This window comes from Tamandua tetradactyla, chromosome 4, assembly GCF_023851605.1.
Source record: "Tamandua tetradactyla isolate mTamTet1 chromosome 4, mTamTet1.pri, whole genome shotgun sequence".
Taxonomy (NCBI): Eukaryota; Metazoa; Chordata; class Mammalia; order Pilosa; family Myrmecophagidae; genus Tamandua; species Tamandua tetradactyla.
The window spans coordinates 25611888-25630250 of NC_135330.1; the positions used below are offsets into that span (position 1 = coordinate 25611888).

Consider the following 18363-nt stretch of genomic DNA (forward strand, 5'->3'; position numbering starts at 1 on the left):
TTATTGACACATTCTATAGAAAAAGATAGATTGGGAGAAGACATGGCATGAGGGGTTTTAAAGGACAGAAAAAGCTTGGTAGATACAAGACTGTGTGGGACTAAGGGTGGGGGAAACCCAAAGGACGCCACCTTTGCAGGACAGAGAAGGACAAGTCATTAAAGTTAAATAGGTGGGGAGGGTTGGACTATGCAGGGCCTGAAAAGAATGTCAGTTGAAGAAAGTAAACTCCTTCAGGACGGCCACCGCGAGAGGATCCATCGTAGGTTCTGAGGCAAGGCATGTGAACCTGATATTTCCTCTTGGGAAGTGTATTTGGCAGCCATGGTCGTGGTGGAGATACTGCTGCTGCTGGTAACAGTGCTGTATTATTATCAGTGGTAGTGCTTTGGCCTTGGTAGCTGCTGGAAGGGTACAGTGCTGATGATGACTTCATGCCAACCATGCCCAAGTGATGTGACTTTACCCTTGACCCTCGGCTGCAGAAGGCAGAGAGGCCTTGGCATTTGGCCGCGGCTGGGAGGCAGTACTTGCGCGCCGGGGCGGGAACCTAGAGCTGGGAGCCGTGGGGCAAGAGCAGATACCGGGCGGGGCCACCGCGGAGCCAGGCCACGCCCCCACCCGCCCGCGCAAGCGCGCTGTGGACCGTTAGCTGTCAGGAGCTGAGGGGCTGGCGGGCGGCGGGATCCGACGTCTGAGATCCAACCCGGCGGACAGAGTCCAGCCCCGCGGCTGCAGTAGCGAAGGCAGCGCGGCCCCCGCTAGGGGCCCAGTCAACCGAAGCGAGCAAGGACTGGCGGGTGGCCGGCCGCTCGGGCAGGATGGGGAACCGGGAGATGGAAGAGCTGATCCCGCTGGTGAACCGTCTGCAGGACGCCTTCTCGGCGCTGGGGCAGAGCTGCCTCCTGGAGCTGCCTCAGATCGCCGTGGTGGGCGGCCAGAGCGCCGGCAAGAGCTCGGTGCTCGAGAACTTCGTCGGCAGGTGAGCGCAGCGGGCACGGGGCGGGGGCGATCCCACTCTGGGCCGTTGGAACGTGGTGGGGGGACGCGAGTCTGAGGGTGGATCAGGGCTGCAGCGAAATGGGGAGTGGGGTGCAGAGCGGCAGTGTCTGTGGGGCGGGCGGGGTCCTCTCGGCTCCGGGAATCTTCCATCCTTCCCCCTTCGTCCCCCCGCCTGTGGCCCTCCTGTCTGAATTTCATCCTGCGATACAAAGCCATTTCCTCCCCTTCCTCCGGTCGGTCAGTCGGGGGAGGGGTCCTCCGCGGGGACGACTCTCCCCCCGCCCCCCACCTCCACCGCTTGGTGCGCGCCTGCCCGGGGCAGCCTGGCTGCGTAGCGTGCCCGAGCGCTTCCCGATTCCTCTCTTCTCTGGTTTTCTCGGCTCCTCATCCCCCCTCTTTTTCCTGCCATTCTCCCCGAGGTTCTCCGCGAGGCTCTGGGGTTTTGTCCCCCCTTCCCTCCGTCCCTCGCGGAGATGCTTTTCCCTCCCTCCCGGGCTCTCGGCTCCTCTCAGCTGTCTACTGTTCGAGACGGTCGTCGCCTGCCCCTGGCCGGGGAGGCGGGGTGTGAGGAGAAAGACATGGTTTGTTGTGGTGCAGCTTTCTCCAGCGACGCTCCCTACCATTGCCTTTAGGGAGTCGAAGAATAAACGGCGGTGTGTTTGCGCGGGCATCTAATCCCGGCTCCAAGGCATATTGTGAGAGAAACCAAGGCACAGCCTCTGCCGGGGCTGAACGTGGACTTGTGTTGTCCAGGTGCCATGTCATTCCTGCATCATCTCGGAATTGACCGGCATCTCTCTCGCGCTCTGTGACCCCTCCCCCAGCATTATCTTCTGTTTCCTAAGCTCCTATTTGTCCCGAGAGTCTCAAAGAGAACCTTCCTAATCTAAATAAGAGTTGTGGTTTTCTTCATGAATCTTAAATAAGGAAAAAAGCTAGAGAATTAATTTTCGAATTAGGAACCAGCATTTTTTCCAAGGAGCAATTCATCATGGATTAAGTTACTTTAACGGTCTTGCTTGAGGAGTACATTTGCTGAGAAAAGCCCATTTGAAAGCATTATGGGAACTGAAATCTGTTTTCTGGGAGAAAACCGGGCAGACGCGTACAGTAGCTAAGAGTGGGCTGGGGGGAGGAGGGGCGCGAACATCCAGGGAATGTACTTTTACTCTTTTTGTTTTGACTAGTGACTTGTGATTCAGAAGAGTCCAATTCATGTTCCAATTTTTTCTTTTGTTGGTTTTGCTGTGTAAAATTTAAAGAGAGTTGGATATTCCCACATCTGCTTTGGGAATGTTAATATTCATAAAGCGCGTATTCATTTCTCTCAGAGGATGCTCCTTTTGGTGCAAAATACCCCTCCCCCCTTTTTTCTGTATGAACTGAAAATAAAGAAACCTAATAAAAATATAAAATTTGTTGACATTTAGCTGGTATCCTTGAGTATAACAATCCTTGATTGTTTCTACTTGGTTTTATCATTATTTAGAGTAATGAGGAAAGTGATGGTAAAACATTTCGCTACGTCATCTTAGATTTATGATGAAGTGACTGATGAATAAGTGATTTCAAACGCAATGTATCCACGCAACACCTAAGAGTATTACTTTTGTATTTATTTTATTGCAAGTGAAATTGACTAGTTTTAAAGTGGCATCCATAGGAGTGAGTTTGATGACAATATATTTTTGGGTTTTCAAACTCCAGAGCTTTATTTACATCATGATGCCTTATTGGTCATTTAACTACTTTGGTTTTTAAATAAATACTTAAAGATTAAAAATGTAAGCACTTGAAATGCAATTATCATGTTTTTATGCGTCTTTCAAATATTTACTTGAATGAGCCTATATAGTACCTTGTGATGAGAGCTTTTGAACCTAATGTCAATTTCATACACATATCTCAATTCTGAGTTTTAAATGCATAACAGCCTTCTTAATGCTATAATAAAATTGCTCACCTTTTCCCTCACTAGCCATATTCTTTTGAAATGATAATTATAAATAAACAGATATAGAACAGTAAAATAGTTTAGCTTGAGCATTTTAAATGAAAGAATGAAAATAGGGACATTATAAATGTTATACAAATCACAGTATTTACCAGAATGTGTTAGTGATTTGTTGTGTTTAAAAGTTTACCAATAATTAATTACTGTTAAAATGTCAAATCAAAGAAAAGGATGAAAGAGAAAAAACTCATTTAATATATAAAGACTTTATTATGTGTAGAGATGACACCTGCCTAGCAGAGCTTATAATAGGAGAAAATTTAATTAGAAAGGTCATTTGACTTTAATAAAGGTTTCAGTTATTGAATTATTGAGGAATCTAATTACTAATTATAAACCAACCTTAGGGGAAAAGGGCTCTTTATTTTGATAAAAGATTAAGCCTAGGGGAAAAAAAATACTCATATTCCACTGTAACATCTTAGCTTCTTCTTATTATCCAGGAATTTAAAAATAGTATTAAGATCCTTTCCTGTTCGGCTGCAACTTTCCTTTTACATGTAGCTGTTTTCAATTTAAGACTGACCTAAAGTCAGCTATTGAATGTTGTCATTAAACAAGGGGTCATTGCTTGTGTAAATTAATAGTGTTTGCTCATGAGTTAAGCTTGTTCTGTGGAAAATAATGATGCATTTTCTCCTTAATACTTAACAATCCACATTTAGTGGAGTAACCATATCTTCTCCTCTCACACAGTTTGCTTATGCTGATTTTTGAGGCCACTGCATGAATTTGTATGTCAATATGTTTACTTCATTTAGTTGCAGCTGTAAAAACTGATTTTTGGGTGACAAGTTTGAGATTGTTATGAATAAAATGAGTCATGAATGAGTTTCTTGTTTGTGATTTTTTTTTGCTGAAGTGATGAATTTACACATTAATGTGATATAGTGTGAGTAACCAGATTGTTCTTTTGGTTGTTCAGGCTGAGATATGTTCTGCCAATCAGAGGCAGCTTAAGGATAAATGAATAGAAACTGAGACTTGATTTGAATGTGGGGGTTCAGAAGCTGACTTGGGGTCTGCACATTGGTCTGGTTTGTGTGTTTAAGAACTGAATTTATTCAACTACTTTCATGTCCTTTTTTTTTTTTACTGCAATGAGGATGATGATAATCATACCTAACATTTATTGAGTTATTGAGTCCTTGCTATGTGTCAGGTGCTATGCTTGGTGTTTTTACATGGATAACCTCAATCCTCATAAAAACCCAAAGAAGAAGGACTCTTAGGGGTTCCATTTTCCAGGATATTTAGAGAGCTTGAATAGCTTGCTCAAGGCTAATTTCATTTAAAGTAACATAGTGGAACTAAGATTTAATCTTAGGTGTTTGGGCTCCATAGCCCATGTTCTAAACAACTGTACCATATTGCCCCTCCATATGGAGATTCTCCAGTTCCTTAGATTAATACTTTTAACTTTTTTGGTCACACTTAAAAAAACCACATATATAAATAAGAAGCTGCTTTATTGATAATTTTATACATATTTATGTTTGCCTCATTTTACAGAGAATTTAAGGTGACCCCTTAAGTGGAAGCGACTTTACTTAAAAGAAAGTATTTTTCTTGAATGGAGCTCTAAATGTAATTGAGTTGTTTATTTAAGTTCAAAATGTGTATTTAGAGTGCATATAACTTGTTTATGGAGGTGTTAAATGAAAACTGTACCAGTTGCTAATGTGCAAATGTTTTTTAATGATATACTTGTTAGAAACATTAGCTCTTCAATGCTAATTATATAGGCAGAGGATTACACATAATTTTGTTCTAGCCTAGCTAGTAAATAGACTTTCAACTTTGCACAAATCGAATAAGTTTTCTGATTAATGGGGACTAATAGGAAAAATTTTTGAAGTGATTAAGTTGAGGAGAATTCATTTCAATATGGTAGGCAGTGTTCAAATAATGTGTATTAATGTGAGGTTTCTAAAGATGGATATGTTAATTATCAAATTAAGGTTGTGTTGGGGAAGAACCTTCAAAGTGAGCCATTTGATGCTATTGTTGAATGGACAGGACCAGATAATTTAACAAAATCCAAAAGCCATTTATATAGTTTAGATAGTCATTAATCTATTCTTAAATCCTTTGACTGATTTTGAATGAGTGTTTAAAATTTGAGGAGTTGCGGGTCCTCTCATTGTAAATGAGGCCAGGCACAGAAGTATTAGTATTAGTAAAACTTCTTAATTCAAAATATTTTTGTATTGAGGGGTATTTTGTTAAAATGTCAAAGCATCTGAATTAGTGAATATTTTTCAAGACTATAGCTATTAGATAAATGGGTGCTAGCACTGAAAATGTGATAAATTGTTGAAAAATAATGATTCACGGTTTCTAAATTCTCTTTAAAGTATTAAAATCATGAACTTTTTTTTCACTCATCAGTGAATTGATGGAACCTGAAATTCTGAAGATATTTTTGCTGAATTAATATTACATAATATATTTTAAGATGTCACGAATTCACAGTTGGAAGAATTTAATTACCACAATCAATATAAATCATTTTTATCAATAATGTCCAAAAAACTATAAAACTAAGTGAACTGGACTGAATAGGATATCTATGTTGTAAAATTTACTTGTGATTAACAGACTTCAAAAAATGGTTTAACTTCTTTAAGAACAAATTTGGGCAGTCAGTCATCCAGAACCTGGGAGGAATGGAAACTTAATAGTTAGCTATGTTGGAGGGTAGGCTATTGGATTCTCTTTCAAATGGAATGGAAATTTAGTACATTAGGTGTTGGTAGTAAGGTAGTATCTCTTGCTAGGGAGAATGAACAGAGCTAAATTATGAAGTTTTATTTATTATTACTTATTTAATTTATAAGAGAGGGCTTCAAGCAGCTAAAAAGAAAAAGATATCTTTTCTCTCTCATCAGACCCGTTGAAAGCTCTGAGCTAATGTACTGTATAGAATAATCCAATTTAATTTTTTATATGGTGAGCTTTTTTTTTTTAACCTCTAAGTCTGCTCTACAGTTTCTAAGACTCTCAGCATTAATTTAAAAGTCCTAATGGATTATTTTATGCTAAACACATTCTTATTAAGTGGAAGTAAGAAGGGGCAACACTTGTTCAGCCCTTATGGGGTGCCAGGCATGGACTCTGTTAATATACTTTCCAGATCTTCAGTGCTTTACCTGTTTTCACATCCCCATGTCAAACTCAGAGTTAGAAAGACAAATCATTTGGCTAAGGTCACATGACTAGTAAGGGGCTAAGCTGGATTTAGCCTTGGATATGACCCTACATCAGTACTCTTGAGAAATATGGGCAAATGAAGTCAATGAGCATGGATTTATTGAACTCCAAGTGTACTGGGTAAGAATATACAAGGACATATGAAAGCTTAAAAACTGAAATATGTGTAAAAAGAGGGCTAACAGAATAAGATATGCGACCACAAGTTTTAAATGAATATGTAAAATGAAGGCAGTTGGGTATAATGCAAACTAATTAGGGCAAAAACAATTCGTAGTGTGTCAATTTATTCTTAAAAAAGAAACCTGAAAAACCACAATTCTGGAATTGAACTGGGACATAAGTGGAAAGTAGACAATATATATGAGTTTACAGTATCATTTGACAGCTAGTATCACTTTAGCTTAAGGCTGCCTGTACTGAAGTATCTATGGCAAAGCAGGGAAGTGATGAGCTGTCTTAATGTCTGACTTGGCAATGAGGCATTGACTTTAGACTGTCACTTTATTACAAAGAGATACAGTATGTTGGAGAGGGCTTGAGAGAAAAGTAGAAGAAAGGAAAAGAGATTGGAGAGATTAAAAATATAGCTGGATGCAGTGAAGCTAATTGATGGATCAGTCCAATAGCTTTATAAGGATCTTTAAGGTGCTAATATCAGGGATGTAGAATTCTATTTTCTTTTGTAAGAATAAGGCATTTAGTGAAAATAGTGAAATGAATTGAAGACAAACATTTCAGGGGAAAATGTGCTAAAGACAAACCTGAGAATGGAGTGTGTTGTTTGGTTTAGAAAACAGTGGTGTCGTGGGTGGTTGAAGGGTCAGAGGTTGGGAGCGGAGATGGGTACTAATTTATTTGCATATTCTTGAAATAAAAAATTGTTACAATAAATTAGAAGGGTTATTATGAACACATTGACGGCTTTTTTTTTTTTTTTGATGATAGATAGTTTAGCTTTTTGTTTTTCCTTTATTAGTAGCAAAGACTGGCATTTTAATAGGTTGCTGGAAGAAACTTTTCCCTGGCTTAAATTTTGCTACCTTCCAGGGGCTACATTATGATACAGAGAAACCAAGGGACTTGGCCAAGGTCAGAAACATTCAGAGAGGGGTTTGGAACTTGGTGTTCAGAACTGGGAGCCCTGGGTCAGTTCATCATAGTTTCTTCCTCCTCTTATTGTTTTAGACTGCCTCCCTCTCATACTTTCCCTGCCTCCTCCTTTTTCCCATCCCTTTCCACTGGTCCTCCATTATATTCCCCTCCATTATCCTGCTTGATAGCAGACTAGCAGTGACACTAAAAGGAAATTTAGTTTTTTCTGTATAAAATAGTAGAAGTAGACAGGGAACAGAAATTCTCTCAGGCTTAGATTAGGTAATTTACCTTAGATAATCTACTCGAGTAAATTGTGAATTTTAGGAAGAGATGGGACCAAGAAAAGACTAAATGAGGTATTGGATGTTTTCAAGCTATATTAATATTTCTGTATCTGGTGGACATTAGAAAGAAAGTTGTTGTGCTTGGGACGATTTCCGGCAAGTGTCTGAAAAGTTGTGTATAAATAAGTAATATAAATAGAAAGGTCACTATTTAAAGAAATGGGTGAATATTTTTATACAGTAAAAGATATATTTGCATATCAAATACTTATACTTCAATTTGCTTATTTATATTCTTGCTTTATTGTGTTTGAATTATTCTTAGAGTGAGTCCACTGATATTATAGAAACTATTTTAAAAGTTAATATCGACAAGCGTTATTAAATCCTTAATGTTAATTGGTAAGAAAAGGTAGTTTAGCTACTGAGGAAAAGGATGATATATTTTATCTCTGAGTTATATGAATAATACATCATAGACTTAGATGTTGTTTTTCGCTAACCTTCCTATTGGAAGTCTTCTGTTCTCAGGGGTTTGAAATATGTCTCAGTGCTCCTTTGTGATAATGGCTCATTTTAATTTCCAGCTGCTTCAAGGTCATGCTATATCTGTGAATAGCATGTATATGCATATGAAAAATGGGTGAGACTTCTAAGACCCTCATTGTTTATCAATTCAGTGGCCTGGAATTGAAAGGACTAATCCATTTATATAAGTATTTTAATGGGTGACTAATCTTTTTATGGCATTTTTTTTCTTAGATCCTCAAAAAGCCAGTGTTTGAAAAGGAATCGTCATGTCATGGAGTGTAGGCTTTGCTGGCAGAGGAAGATGTACTTGAGTTCCACCTCTGACTTTTTTCCTAGTAGCATGGCTCTCAGTAAGGGATTTAACTTCATCATCTTCATCCTCATCTGCAAAACAGGGTGTGATTTTTAGAAATAAGATGATATATGTAAAATACCTGGCATGCAATAAATAATGGCTGTAAGTTCAAGTCTTTTATTTTGATGGAATATTTGCTGAATATTTTAAAAGCAAAAGTAAATTTAGGAGGGAAGATAAATGGTAATGTGTATTTGGAAGTTCTTTTATTTCTGAATGTTGAAAGATCACTTCTACATCAAACACTAACTTTTAGATCAGGCTTACTTAGTTTAGAGTGCATTTGGGATTTATTTTAAGAAACCATTGCCCACATTTAACATTACCACAGTATATTATTTTTTTAAAACAGATGTGTATAACATCAACTCATTTTGTATATTTTCCCCTTCCAAGTGTTTCAAAGCACTTTCCGTGTATTATTTCATTAATGCTTACAACATCTCTGAGAGAATAATAAAATTATATCTTATTAACTTCAATTTAGAAATGAGGATAGATTAAGTTGGAAAAAGTTAAGTGACATGCTAAGGGTTATGGTGAACACTAGAGATAAAGAACATAGACTAGAATTAATAACAGCGATAACAGAAGTAAAATGAATTTTTGCTGAATCTATTTTCACATGTTCTCTTGGAGTCTATATTTTATTTGTTCTTTCTTTATTTTTTTAAATACCAAAAAAAACACCAAACAAACGTAAACATTCCTATTTTGATCTTTCTATTCTACATGTATAATATAGTCTGTGTTTTAAAGAAGATATTTGATTCTGTGATGCATAGTAAACCATTCTTAGCCTATTTTTATTTTTTGAAATGTAACATTAAATTGTAAATGTGGTGGTTTTTAGCTGTATGTACCCGAGAAAAACATGTTTTTAAGCTTAATCCATTCCTGTGGGTGTGAACCCATTGTAAGTAGGACCTTGGGTTGAGTTTACTTCAGTTAAAGTGTGGGTCACAGAATTAGGATGGGTCTTAATCCTATTACTGAAGTCTTTCATAAACAAAATGAAATTCAGACAGATGGAGAGAATACCATAGAGAGAGCAGCCAGAAGCCCAAATCAACCAACCCTGAAGAGAAGGGAGAGGAAGGGAGAGGAAAGGGGAAAACATATGATTTAATTTATGCACTTTGAATATTGTATTTTCTTCAGGGACTTTTTTCCCAAGTCAGTGAAGAAGGAAAGTGGCAGAAGGACCAGGCTCTCTTGCTTGAGGAGAAGAGGGAAGAGAAGGAGGAAACTTTGTTTAGTTAAATGTCTACTTATTGTAGGGAGAAATATGAAGAAAAAAATACCGATGAAGTCTTACTGCTGAAAGAGTTAGGAGTATTTGTGAGTAAATTAGTTTAGGGTGGATTTGGTTCACATCTCTGGCAGGTGCTCCCTGAATGCTGGTGAAGGAATGTTTTAGGTAATTGAGGCAGCATGGTAGAAAGAAATGAAGAGCTGGTATTAGTCCTGTCTCTACGTTCAACCCACTGGAATTCCTCAGCTGTCCCTGTCTGATTTAGAAGTCCTTTTGTGGTCTATGTTCATACTTCCCTGAGCAGGAATTAGTAGGTGATTGCCTTGTCTTTCTGGCCAACTTGTTGCCAACTCCTGAATCAGGACTTACGTCTCATGTATCATTGTCCATAAGACAATTCTGGCATAGAGCAGGAGCTAAATGAATGAGTTAGCTATGTGACTCTGTACCACCACTTATCTAAGCTGAATCATACCTTTCTCATAAATAAATTGGTTGGAGGTGGGGGTGAGTGATTAGATCAATGTTTTGTTTTTCAAATTATGGGTTGTGACCTATTAGACATGCTATCAATTTAGTGGTTTGTGGCAGTCTTAAAAAAAAGTGTCAATACATTTTAGATAGTAATGGTAAGTACTGTTTTGTGAAATTTTATATCAATTATTTATTTGTATATGTTTACTGGGCTGCAGTATAAAATGTATTTCTTCTATGGGTTGTCTTCAAATTTGTTAAAAGCCTTTGAAGTAGATTAAATCTAATCTTACTTCTAGTCCTTTGATGTTTCTATATTTAAGTAGTAGGGTATTCCTTTTTATTACAGAAAGCACAATCCTATTCCTCTAGGATGAATTAAAATGGAAGTAGTTTTATTATTTTTATTTTGTTAAATTACCTGTTTTTAAGTTGGAAAATATGTACATGTGATAAAAATTAAGACATACCAAGAAGGTATATAATAAAAATTGTCTTTGCCCCACCCTAAATTTCTTATCTATTTAAATGTTTCATTTACCTAGTGTGGTAGTTTGAAGCTGTTATGTACCCCAGAGAAGGCCATGTTCTGTTAATCCATTCCTGTGGGTGCAGACTTTTTGTGGGTGGGATCTTTTGGTTAGGTTATTTCAGCTGAAATAAGCTACTAACACAAAGGTGTCCCAGATGCTGGTGGTCTTTCTTCCTCTGGAGAAGGTATTGTCCTGTTGATGTCTTAATTTGGACATTTTTATGGCCTGAGAATGGAAAATTTATAAACTAATAAATCCCCATTGTAAAAGCCAACCCATTCCTAGCATATTGCATTCTGGCAGCTTTAGCAAACCTAACCACCTACATACCTGCCACATTATTTCTGGGCTTATATAAAATTTATTTGATTTTTTGAAGGCTTGTTTCTTTACAGATTGATTATAAAACAAATTGAGAAAGGATATGTTTGAAAATTATATTACTATATGGATTTGGTCTTTACCTGTGCCATTTATATATGGTCATTTATTGAGAGTCTACTGTATGCCAGAAACTGTGTGAAGTTTTGTGTGTACAGCAACTCCTTCAAGGTGCTTGGTGACCTTAAAGTTCCTCTTATTATCATGTAACGGGGCTAACTATTCTCATGAGAAGCATTTATTGGAAAGTAGCTGGTATGGTCATGATGTTGTCTCCGAATATTTAATGAGCTGTTAATTGGATTATATTGTGCATTTCCAAAAGATAGCATTAGAATGAAATGGTGAAGATTTCAGGCCAACAGATTTTACCCTTACTTGTAATAGAGACTGTTGAACAGAACAGTTTGAAAATGGCATGGGTTACTTGTGAGGAATGCAATATTCCACCACTATTAAGTATGGAGACTGGGATTGATGACCGACCTACTGGCATAGTATAGATGGGAAGGAGATTGAGCAAAAAGACTTTGAAGGTTCTTTTCAATTTAGAGTCTGTGATTTGGCTTGTTGGGTGTCAGAGAAATCTGATTAAAAAAAGTGTTTATTTTCTGTAGGCTTTCTCTATGTATATAAGAAATGGCAGACATAAAAGTTACCACACTCTTCAGGGTCTTCAAAATATACAGGCCTTCAAAAATAATTGTTAGTATGTAGAAGGAAAGAAACTGGAATCTCTCATGGAATGATTAATTCCATGAAACAGCTGAGGATAAGGATGTGTTAGTAGTATAACTATTCTTTGAAAACAGCCTGATTTTAAAACTTGCCTTTCCTAACAAGCTAATGTCTTTCAGTGATATACTAGTATAAATACTTAAATAAATCTTTCAGCCCTCCTTCTTTTTTATCTTCTTCCTAAATCTAATATATGTTATAATTTCTTTATTCAGAACATCCTTTGGTTCTACCTTTTTCTCTTTATTCTATTTTCTACCATTCTAGAGTAGGCTCTCCTCCCCTTGCACTTGGAGCAGTATCCTGCTCTCTCACTTCCTTTATTTCTCATTTATCTATTCCATAATGGATATTGCTGCTCTCAGAATAATTTTCATAACAAAACCTCAATGCTTCTGCCCTCTTAAGGCAGAAGAGTTAAAGGGGCGGTTAACTTACCCCTTTCCTTTAAAATCTCTACTTGGTTTTCAAAGCCTTCTAACTATCTGATTTTTGTTTTCCACTCCTATCAAATATGTATTTTCCTTTCACTTTTCTTACCTTTTTTTTGTGTATGGTATGGCCTTTCCTGATTATGTAGAGCATTATATTTTGTAACTTCCAGTCTGCCAGGGCTGCTATAACAAATACCACAAACTGGTGGCTTAAGCAACAGAAATTTATTGTCCCACATTTTGGAAGCTAGAAATAAAAAAATCAAGGTGTCAGCAGGATCAAGCTTTCTCTGAAGTCTGTAGTAGTCTTGTGGTAGATTACTGGCATAACTTGATCTCTACCTGTGTCACCTGGCCATCTGTCTCTTTCTGTGTCCAAATTTCCACTGTGTTTAAGGGCACCAGTTGGACTAAGGCCCACATTCATTCTGTTTGGCCTCACTTTAGCTAATGATATCTTCAAAGATCCTATTTACAAATGAGTTCACATCCACAAGGCCAAGGGTTAGAACTTAAATAATGTCTTTGTTGTGAATGTGATTCAATCCATACCATGACTGATAGGGATCCAAATAATCAACCAATATTTGAGTGCCTACTTTGTGAAAGACACTGTTTAGGGATGGAGTGCATTTGAAAAATATTTGCCTTCAACATAGTCTCTGTAGATTGCATAGAGTGTAATCAAACAGTCATAGAGTGTTGAGATTAAGAACCTATATTCTGTTGAGCCAGACTGCCTGGGTTCACATCCTAGCTGTATCATCTAAGGGACTCTCTTAAACTCTGCGCTTCAGTTTCCTCATCTGTAAAATAGGATAAGAGTAGTACCTACCTCAAGTGTGGTTGTGAAGATTAAATTAATTAATACAAGTAAGGTACTTAGAACCATACCTGGCACATAGTAACATAGTTATGTGTTTAGAATTATTATTATTGGGGAAGTGAATTTAAATAGAATCTGAATGCCTTTAGAGTACAGAGTATTTAGAGGTACAATCAAAGGAGACGAGCACATATGTTTGGAGGGTCCAGGAAAGATTTCTTGAAAGAGATAGGATTTAAATTTATAATATGAATATAAAATATATTTGAATTTGGTAAAAAGGGGGGAAATTTAAGGTACCATATATGTTCCTATAATAAAATAAACACATAGCAGTGAACTGCTAGTTCAAATTATGGACTACAGTTAATATTGTAATTATAATAAAATTGTTTCATCAAATGTAACAAAGGTACCACATTAATGGAAAGCATTACTAATAGGGAAAATTGTATGAAAGGGGGTCATATGGGAGCTCTGTATTTTCTGCATGATTTTTCAGTAACCCACAACTTCTGTAATAAAATAAATAATGGGCATAGATAAGAGTTTGATAGGGTAAGATGGGGCCAGAAGCACAGAAATAAGAATGTGTTTAAAGAACAGAAAATTTTCTATATGACCTCAGTGCCTAGAGGGGGAATGGTGGAAGACAGAGTTTGCAGAATGATTTGGAGCCAAATGAAGAAGGTACTTGATTGCTAAGATAAGAAATTGGTGCTTTATTCAGAAAGCAATGAAGAGCTGTTAAAGGTTTTTACATGTGCTGAAGTCAGGTTTTAGGAAGATGAAGTTGGCTACACATTAATCGTGGTATAGATAAAAGAAGGGAAATATCTGGGGCACCACTGGGGAATTAATTCTTTAATGGTTTTGGGGGCCTGAATTAGTGCCATTTAAGGATAGAAATTGAAAGAGCATTTCAGAGATAGAGCTTATGGTTGTAGTTGGTGGGTGAGGAAAAGGAGAGAAAGGGGGATCAAAAATGATTCTGAACTTTGAGTGAGTCCCTGTCAGCATAGTGGTAAAATTCATAGAAATAAGTAAGTATGAAGTGGGAGGCAATACATTCTGTTCCACTTGTAACTGACGAAATCTTTCCCACTGTACTACCAAGCTCAAGGTCATCCATGAACTGTCTATCTGACCACCTTGTTTATACTAATTGTGCCTTTCTCTGATCTGATGATTTATGTTTCGTTCCACACTGTTTAGCACTTCTAGTTTCCTGACTATTTGATTTACATTAGTTTTTGTCCCTCAAGCAGATTGCAAAATTCATTATTGGTATTCCCCAGAGTATCTTGGTTTGGTACTTAATTTTTATTGAGTTGTTGCTAATTCAATTTTTTGCGTGACTTAAGATGAGTTGGTACTGGGAGTGAAGATCATGGCTTTTGTTATGAGATTTATTTTTTACATTTATGAGATAAAACTTCCTGTGTTTGATAAACTAACGCTCTTAGCCTGATAAACTAATGTTCTAAGCTTATCTGCCTGAGTGTGTGAGGAATCCCTTCTCTCACATCTGTATTTTTCTATTTTCTTAATCATATATATCTGCTTATAATTCTCACTTAGCCTTGCCCCTTTAGCTGTTAGCTTAGTTCTTTCCTTCCCATCACAGTCCCCTCTATCTGAATTTTCAGTGTTTGAACTCAGGAACCAAATGAATTTGGATTATAAGAAATAGTTATACTTGAAAGACTGGTCCATTCCAGCATCTCTCAAAGTAGCTATGTGGATATCTGGGGAACTTGTCAAAATAGTTATTCCTGGGCTTCACTCTTGGATACTGACTCAGTGATTTTGAAGTTAAGCCAGAGTAATTTGTGTTTTTCAAAAGCTCCTCTGGTGCTTCCGATAAACAGCCAGATATGGGAACTACTAATCACCACTTCCACAATTCCCATTATTTCTGCAGCTGTGAATAAGGAATGAAATGTATCTTCCTACCCCATCAGTACACTGAAATTGCCCTTGCCAAGGTCATCAATGATCCCTAAGCAGCTTAATTTACATTCCAAATATTTCTGAAATTAATCACTTATGCTTATTTCATACAGTAACTTGTCCAATTTCAAGTCAGAATCATTCACCTTTTAGACGATAGCTATAGACTCCTAGTGCTTTCCCCATCTGTAATCCTCCAGTCTAACCTTCTACACATCTATAGCATGACTGATATGGTATTCAAATTAAACAATGTTACCGTCTTGGTGAAAACTTTTCAACTTCTTATGCTAATGGTATAAAATCTAAGCTTCTTTGCGTGGATTACAGGGTTCTATTGTCCAGCCTTTCCAGGTTATCTGCTGTTATTCTTTAACCCAGGTACATAGTATGCCCTGCACACATTTACTATGTTGTTTCATGTTTCTTTGCCATTGTTCACATGGGCACGTTTGTAAGAATATCATTATGTTCCCTCATCCCTCCTTGACCAGGCTAACTCCTATACATCTTGACTTGAGTCTCTTCTCATCTAGGAAGTTTTCACTACCTCTTCCAGATTCCTTGCCCCTCTTCTGGGCAGCCATAATTCCTTGAACATTTCTGTAATGTTATTATTACATTGTATTAAGTTTTCTTAACTGCTTCCTCCACCGAATTTTCAGCTTCTGGAAGGTAAAGTCTGCTTTATTCATTTGTCTCTCTTAACTTCTAGCACATAGCAACTTCTGAATAAATACTGAATGAATGAATGAGCAGATATAATGGAGAGGTTTCAGCCTTTGTGGTACCTGTTTTATCTGAAGCATATGACATTCTTTATTGAACACCCACTATATATTAGGAAAATATTAATAAGTAAGCAAGCATAATCCCCTGTCATTGTGGGGATTGAAGTCTAGTGGAGAGACCAACAATAAATAAATAAAAATATGTATAATTATAAATTAGAATAGGAGCATGACAGAAACCTTCAGGATGTAGGGATAGAGCATGCAGAGGAAGGCATACATTTAGGTTTATTGGAGCCTATATGATGTGACATTTCATCTAAAGGACAAGGTATCAGCCATGGGAAGCGCTAGGAAAAAGCATTCCATGCAGAAGGAACAGTATGTGCTAAGGGTTTGAGGTGACAGAGAGCTCTCTGTATTGGAGGAACTTAAAATAGGTCACTAGAGCCTGGTGGGGAGGGGGATTGTGCAAAGAAAGGTACTTGAGGTGAATTTAGATAGGCTTTATTAGTATCAAGATGAGTTATGATTTTATTGAGTGCAATGGTAAGCATCCAAAGGGAAGATTTTTCTCAAGAGTATGACATAATTGATTTACATTTTAGAAGATCACTCTAGGTAGTCATAGCCACATCTGGTTTATTGTGGCTAATGTGATTGAGAATTTTTCAGCTTTATTTACTTTTTTTTTTTCATGGGTAGGCACTGGGAATTGAACCTGGGTCTCCAGGTTCACCATTACCCACCCTCAACTTTATTTACTTTTAACTAATTTAAATTTAAGTAAAAATACTTGATTCTGTTATTGGAAAACTTTAAGTATGCTTGGATATGTGAATTTACTTTTTGACTATACATTTAATGAAATTTAAATAAAAATCAGGTGTTTCTGTTGAAAATTTAGTATCCAAATTGAGATGTATTGTAAGGGTAAGATAAACACACCACATTTAAAGACTGGGCTTGAAAAAGAGAATGTAAATTATCTTATTAATAATTTTTAGTCTTGATTATATGTTAGAAATAATATTTTGGATATATTGGTTTAAATAAAATATACTATTAAAATCAATTTTACATGTTTCTTTGATTTTTTTTGTAATGTTGCTAATAGACAATTTAAAATTATAATGTGGCTTACATTATTTTCATTAGACAGAGTTACTTTAGATGCTGTGAGGGTTATGGAGTGGAGACAGGCAAGAATAGAAGCTGAGAGGTGGGTTTTTACTTTTGTCTGGTTGGGATATGTGCTGGTTTGAAATGATGTCTGTATCTTAGAAAAGTCATGTTTTAATCCTAATCCCATTCTGTAAAGGCAGCCATTTCTTCTAATCCCTATCCAGTATTGTATGTTTGAAACTGTAATTAGATCATCTTCCCGGAGATGTGATTTAATCAAGAGTGGTTGTTAAGATGGATTATTTGGAGGTGTGTCTCCACCCATTTGGGTGGGTCTTGATTAGTTTCTGAAGTCCTATGAAAGAGGAAACATTTTGGAGAATGTGGAAGATTTCTGAGAGAGCAGAGAATGACATAGCCATGAGAAACAGAGACTCTACCAGCCAGTGACCTTTGGAGATGAAGAAGAAAAACACCTCCTGGAGAGCTTCATGAAACAGGAAGTCAGAAGAGAAAGCTAGTGGATTATGCTGTGTTTGCCATGTGTCCTTCCAGGTGAGAGAGAAGCCCTGACTAAGCTCGTCATGTGCCTTGTCACTTGAGAGAGAAACCCTGAACTTCATCAGCCTTCTTGAACCAAGGAATCTTTCCCTGGGTGCCTTCGATTGGACATTTCTATAGACTTACTTTAATTGGGACATTATCTTGGCCTTAGACTGTAAACTAGCAACTTATTAAATTCCCCTTTGAAAAAGCCATTCCGTTTCTGGTATATTGCATTCTGGCAGCTAGCAAACTAGAACAGGAGATAATGATAGGCTAAGGCCTTTGGAGTTGTATAGGTAGGAGATAATGATAATTTCGAATGAGGGTGGGGTAGTGGAAATGGAGAGAAGTACAAAGATTCTATATATGTTGTGGGAGTAGAGTCATTATGATGTGTTAATGGATTAGATATAGGAGTTCAATGAAGGGAGGAATAAAAAATGATATATGGATTTCTGACTGGCAATTGGATGGACAGTTTTGTCATTTTCTGAAATGAGAAAGACTGAAGAAAAAGTTGGAGGTTGGGCATCAAATATTTGGATTTGGGCATTTAAGATCTTTGAGACAACCAGAATTTGAGACTCTAGAGCACAGAGGAGAATTTGAACTGAAGATATTAACTAGGTGTTGTCAGTATATCAATGATATTTAAAACCTTAAGATAGTAAACATAAAACTACAAAATGTCATTGAAAGAAGTTAAAGGAGATATAAATAATAGAAAGGTATCCCATAGTCATGAATTGGAATACTTGCTACTGTTAAGATGGAGAAAATATTTACAAATCATAGATCTGATAATGGATTAGTATCCAGAATATATAAAAATAAAAAATCTTACCATTAAACAATAAAAAACAAATGTCA

The 18363-nt window shown here is 37.1% G+C and overlaps 1 protein-coding gene and 1 pseudogene across 12 annotated transcripts in view; one reads left to right on the forward strand and one right to left on the reverse strand.

Annotated features, from left to right (window-relative positions):
- The first annotated feature begins 627 nt into the window (after positions 1 to 627).
- Positions 628 to 18363, forward strand: part of DNM3 (dynamin 3) — a 608953-nt gene continuing 591217 nt past the window's right edge. For 11 of the 12 annotated variants that reach the window (XR_013174093.1, XR_013174092.1, XM_077156971.1 and 8 more), the window contains exon 1: positions 628 to 982. Coding sequence is in view for 10 of the 12 variants with exons in the window: in XM_077156971.1 (XP_077013086.1) it covers positions 822 to 982 (161 nt within the window). In the remaining 2 variants the exon portion in view is untranslated. Of the gene's footprint in view, positions 983 to 7153; positions 7684 to 18363 lie in introns of those variants that run through there. The other variant, XM_077156977.1, reaches the window with a different exon arrangement.
- LOC143678938 (divergent paired-related homeobox pseudogene) overlaps positions 8378 to 18363 on the reverse strand; it is a 68981-nt pseudogene continuing 58995 nt past the window's right edge.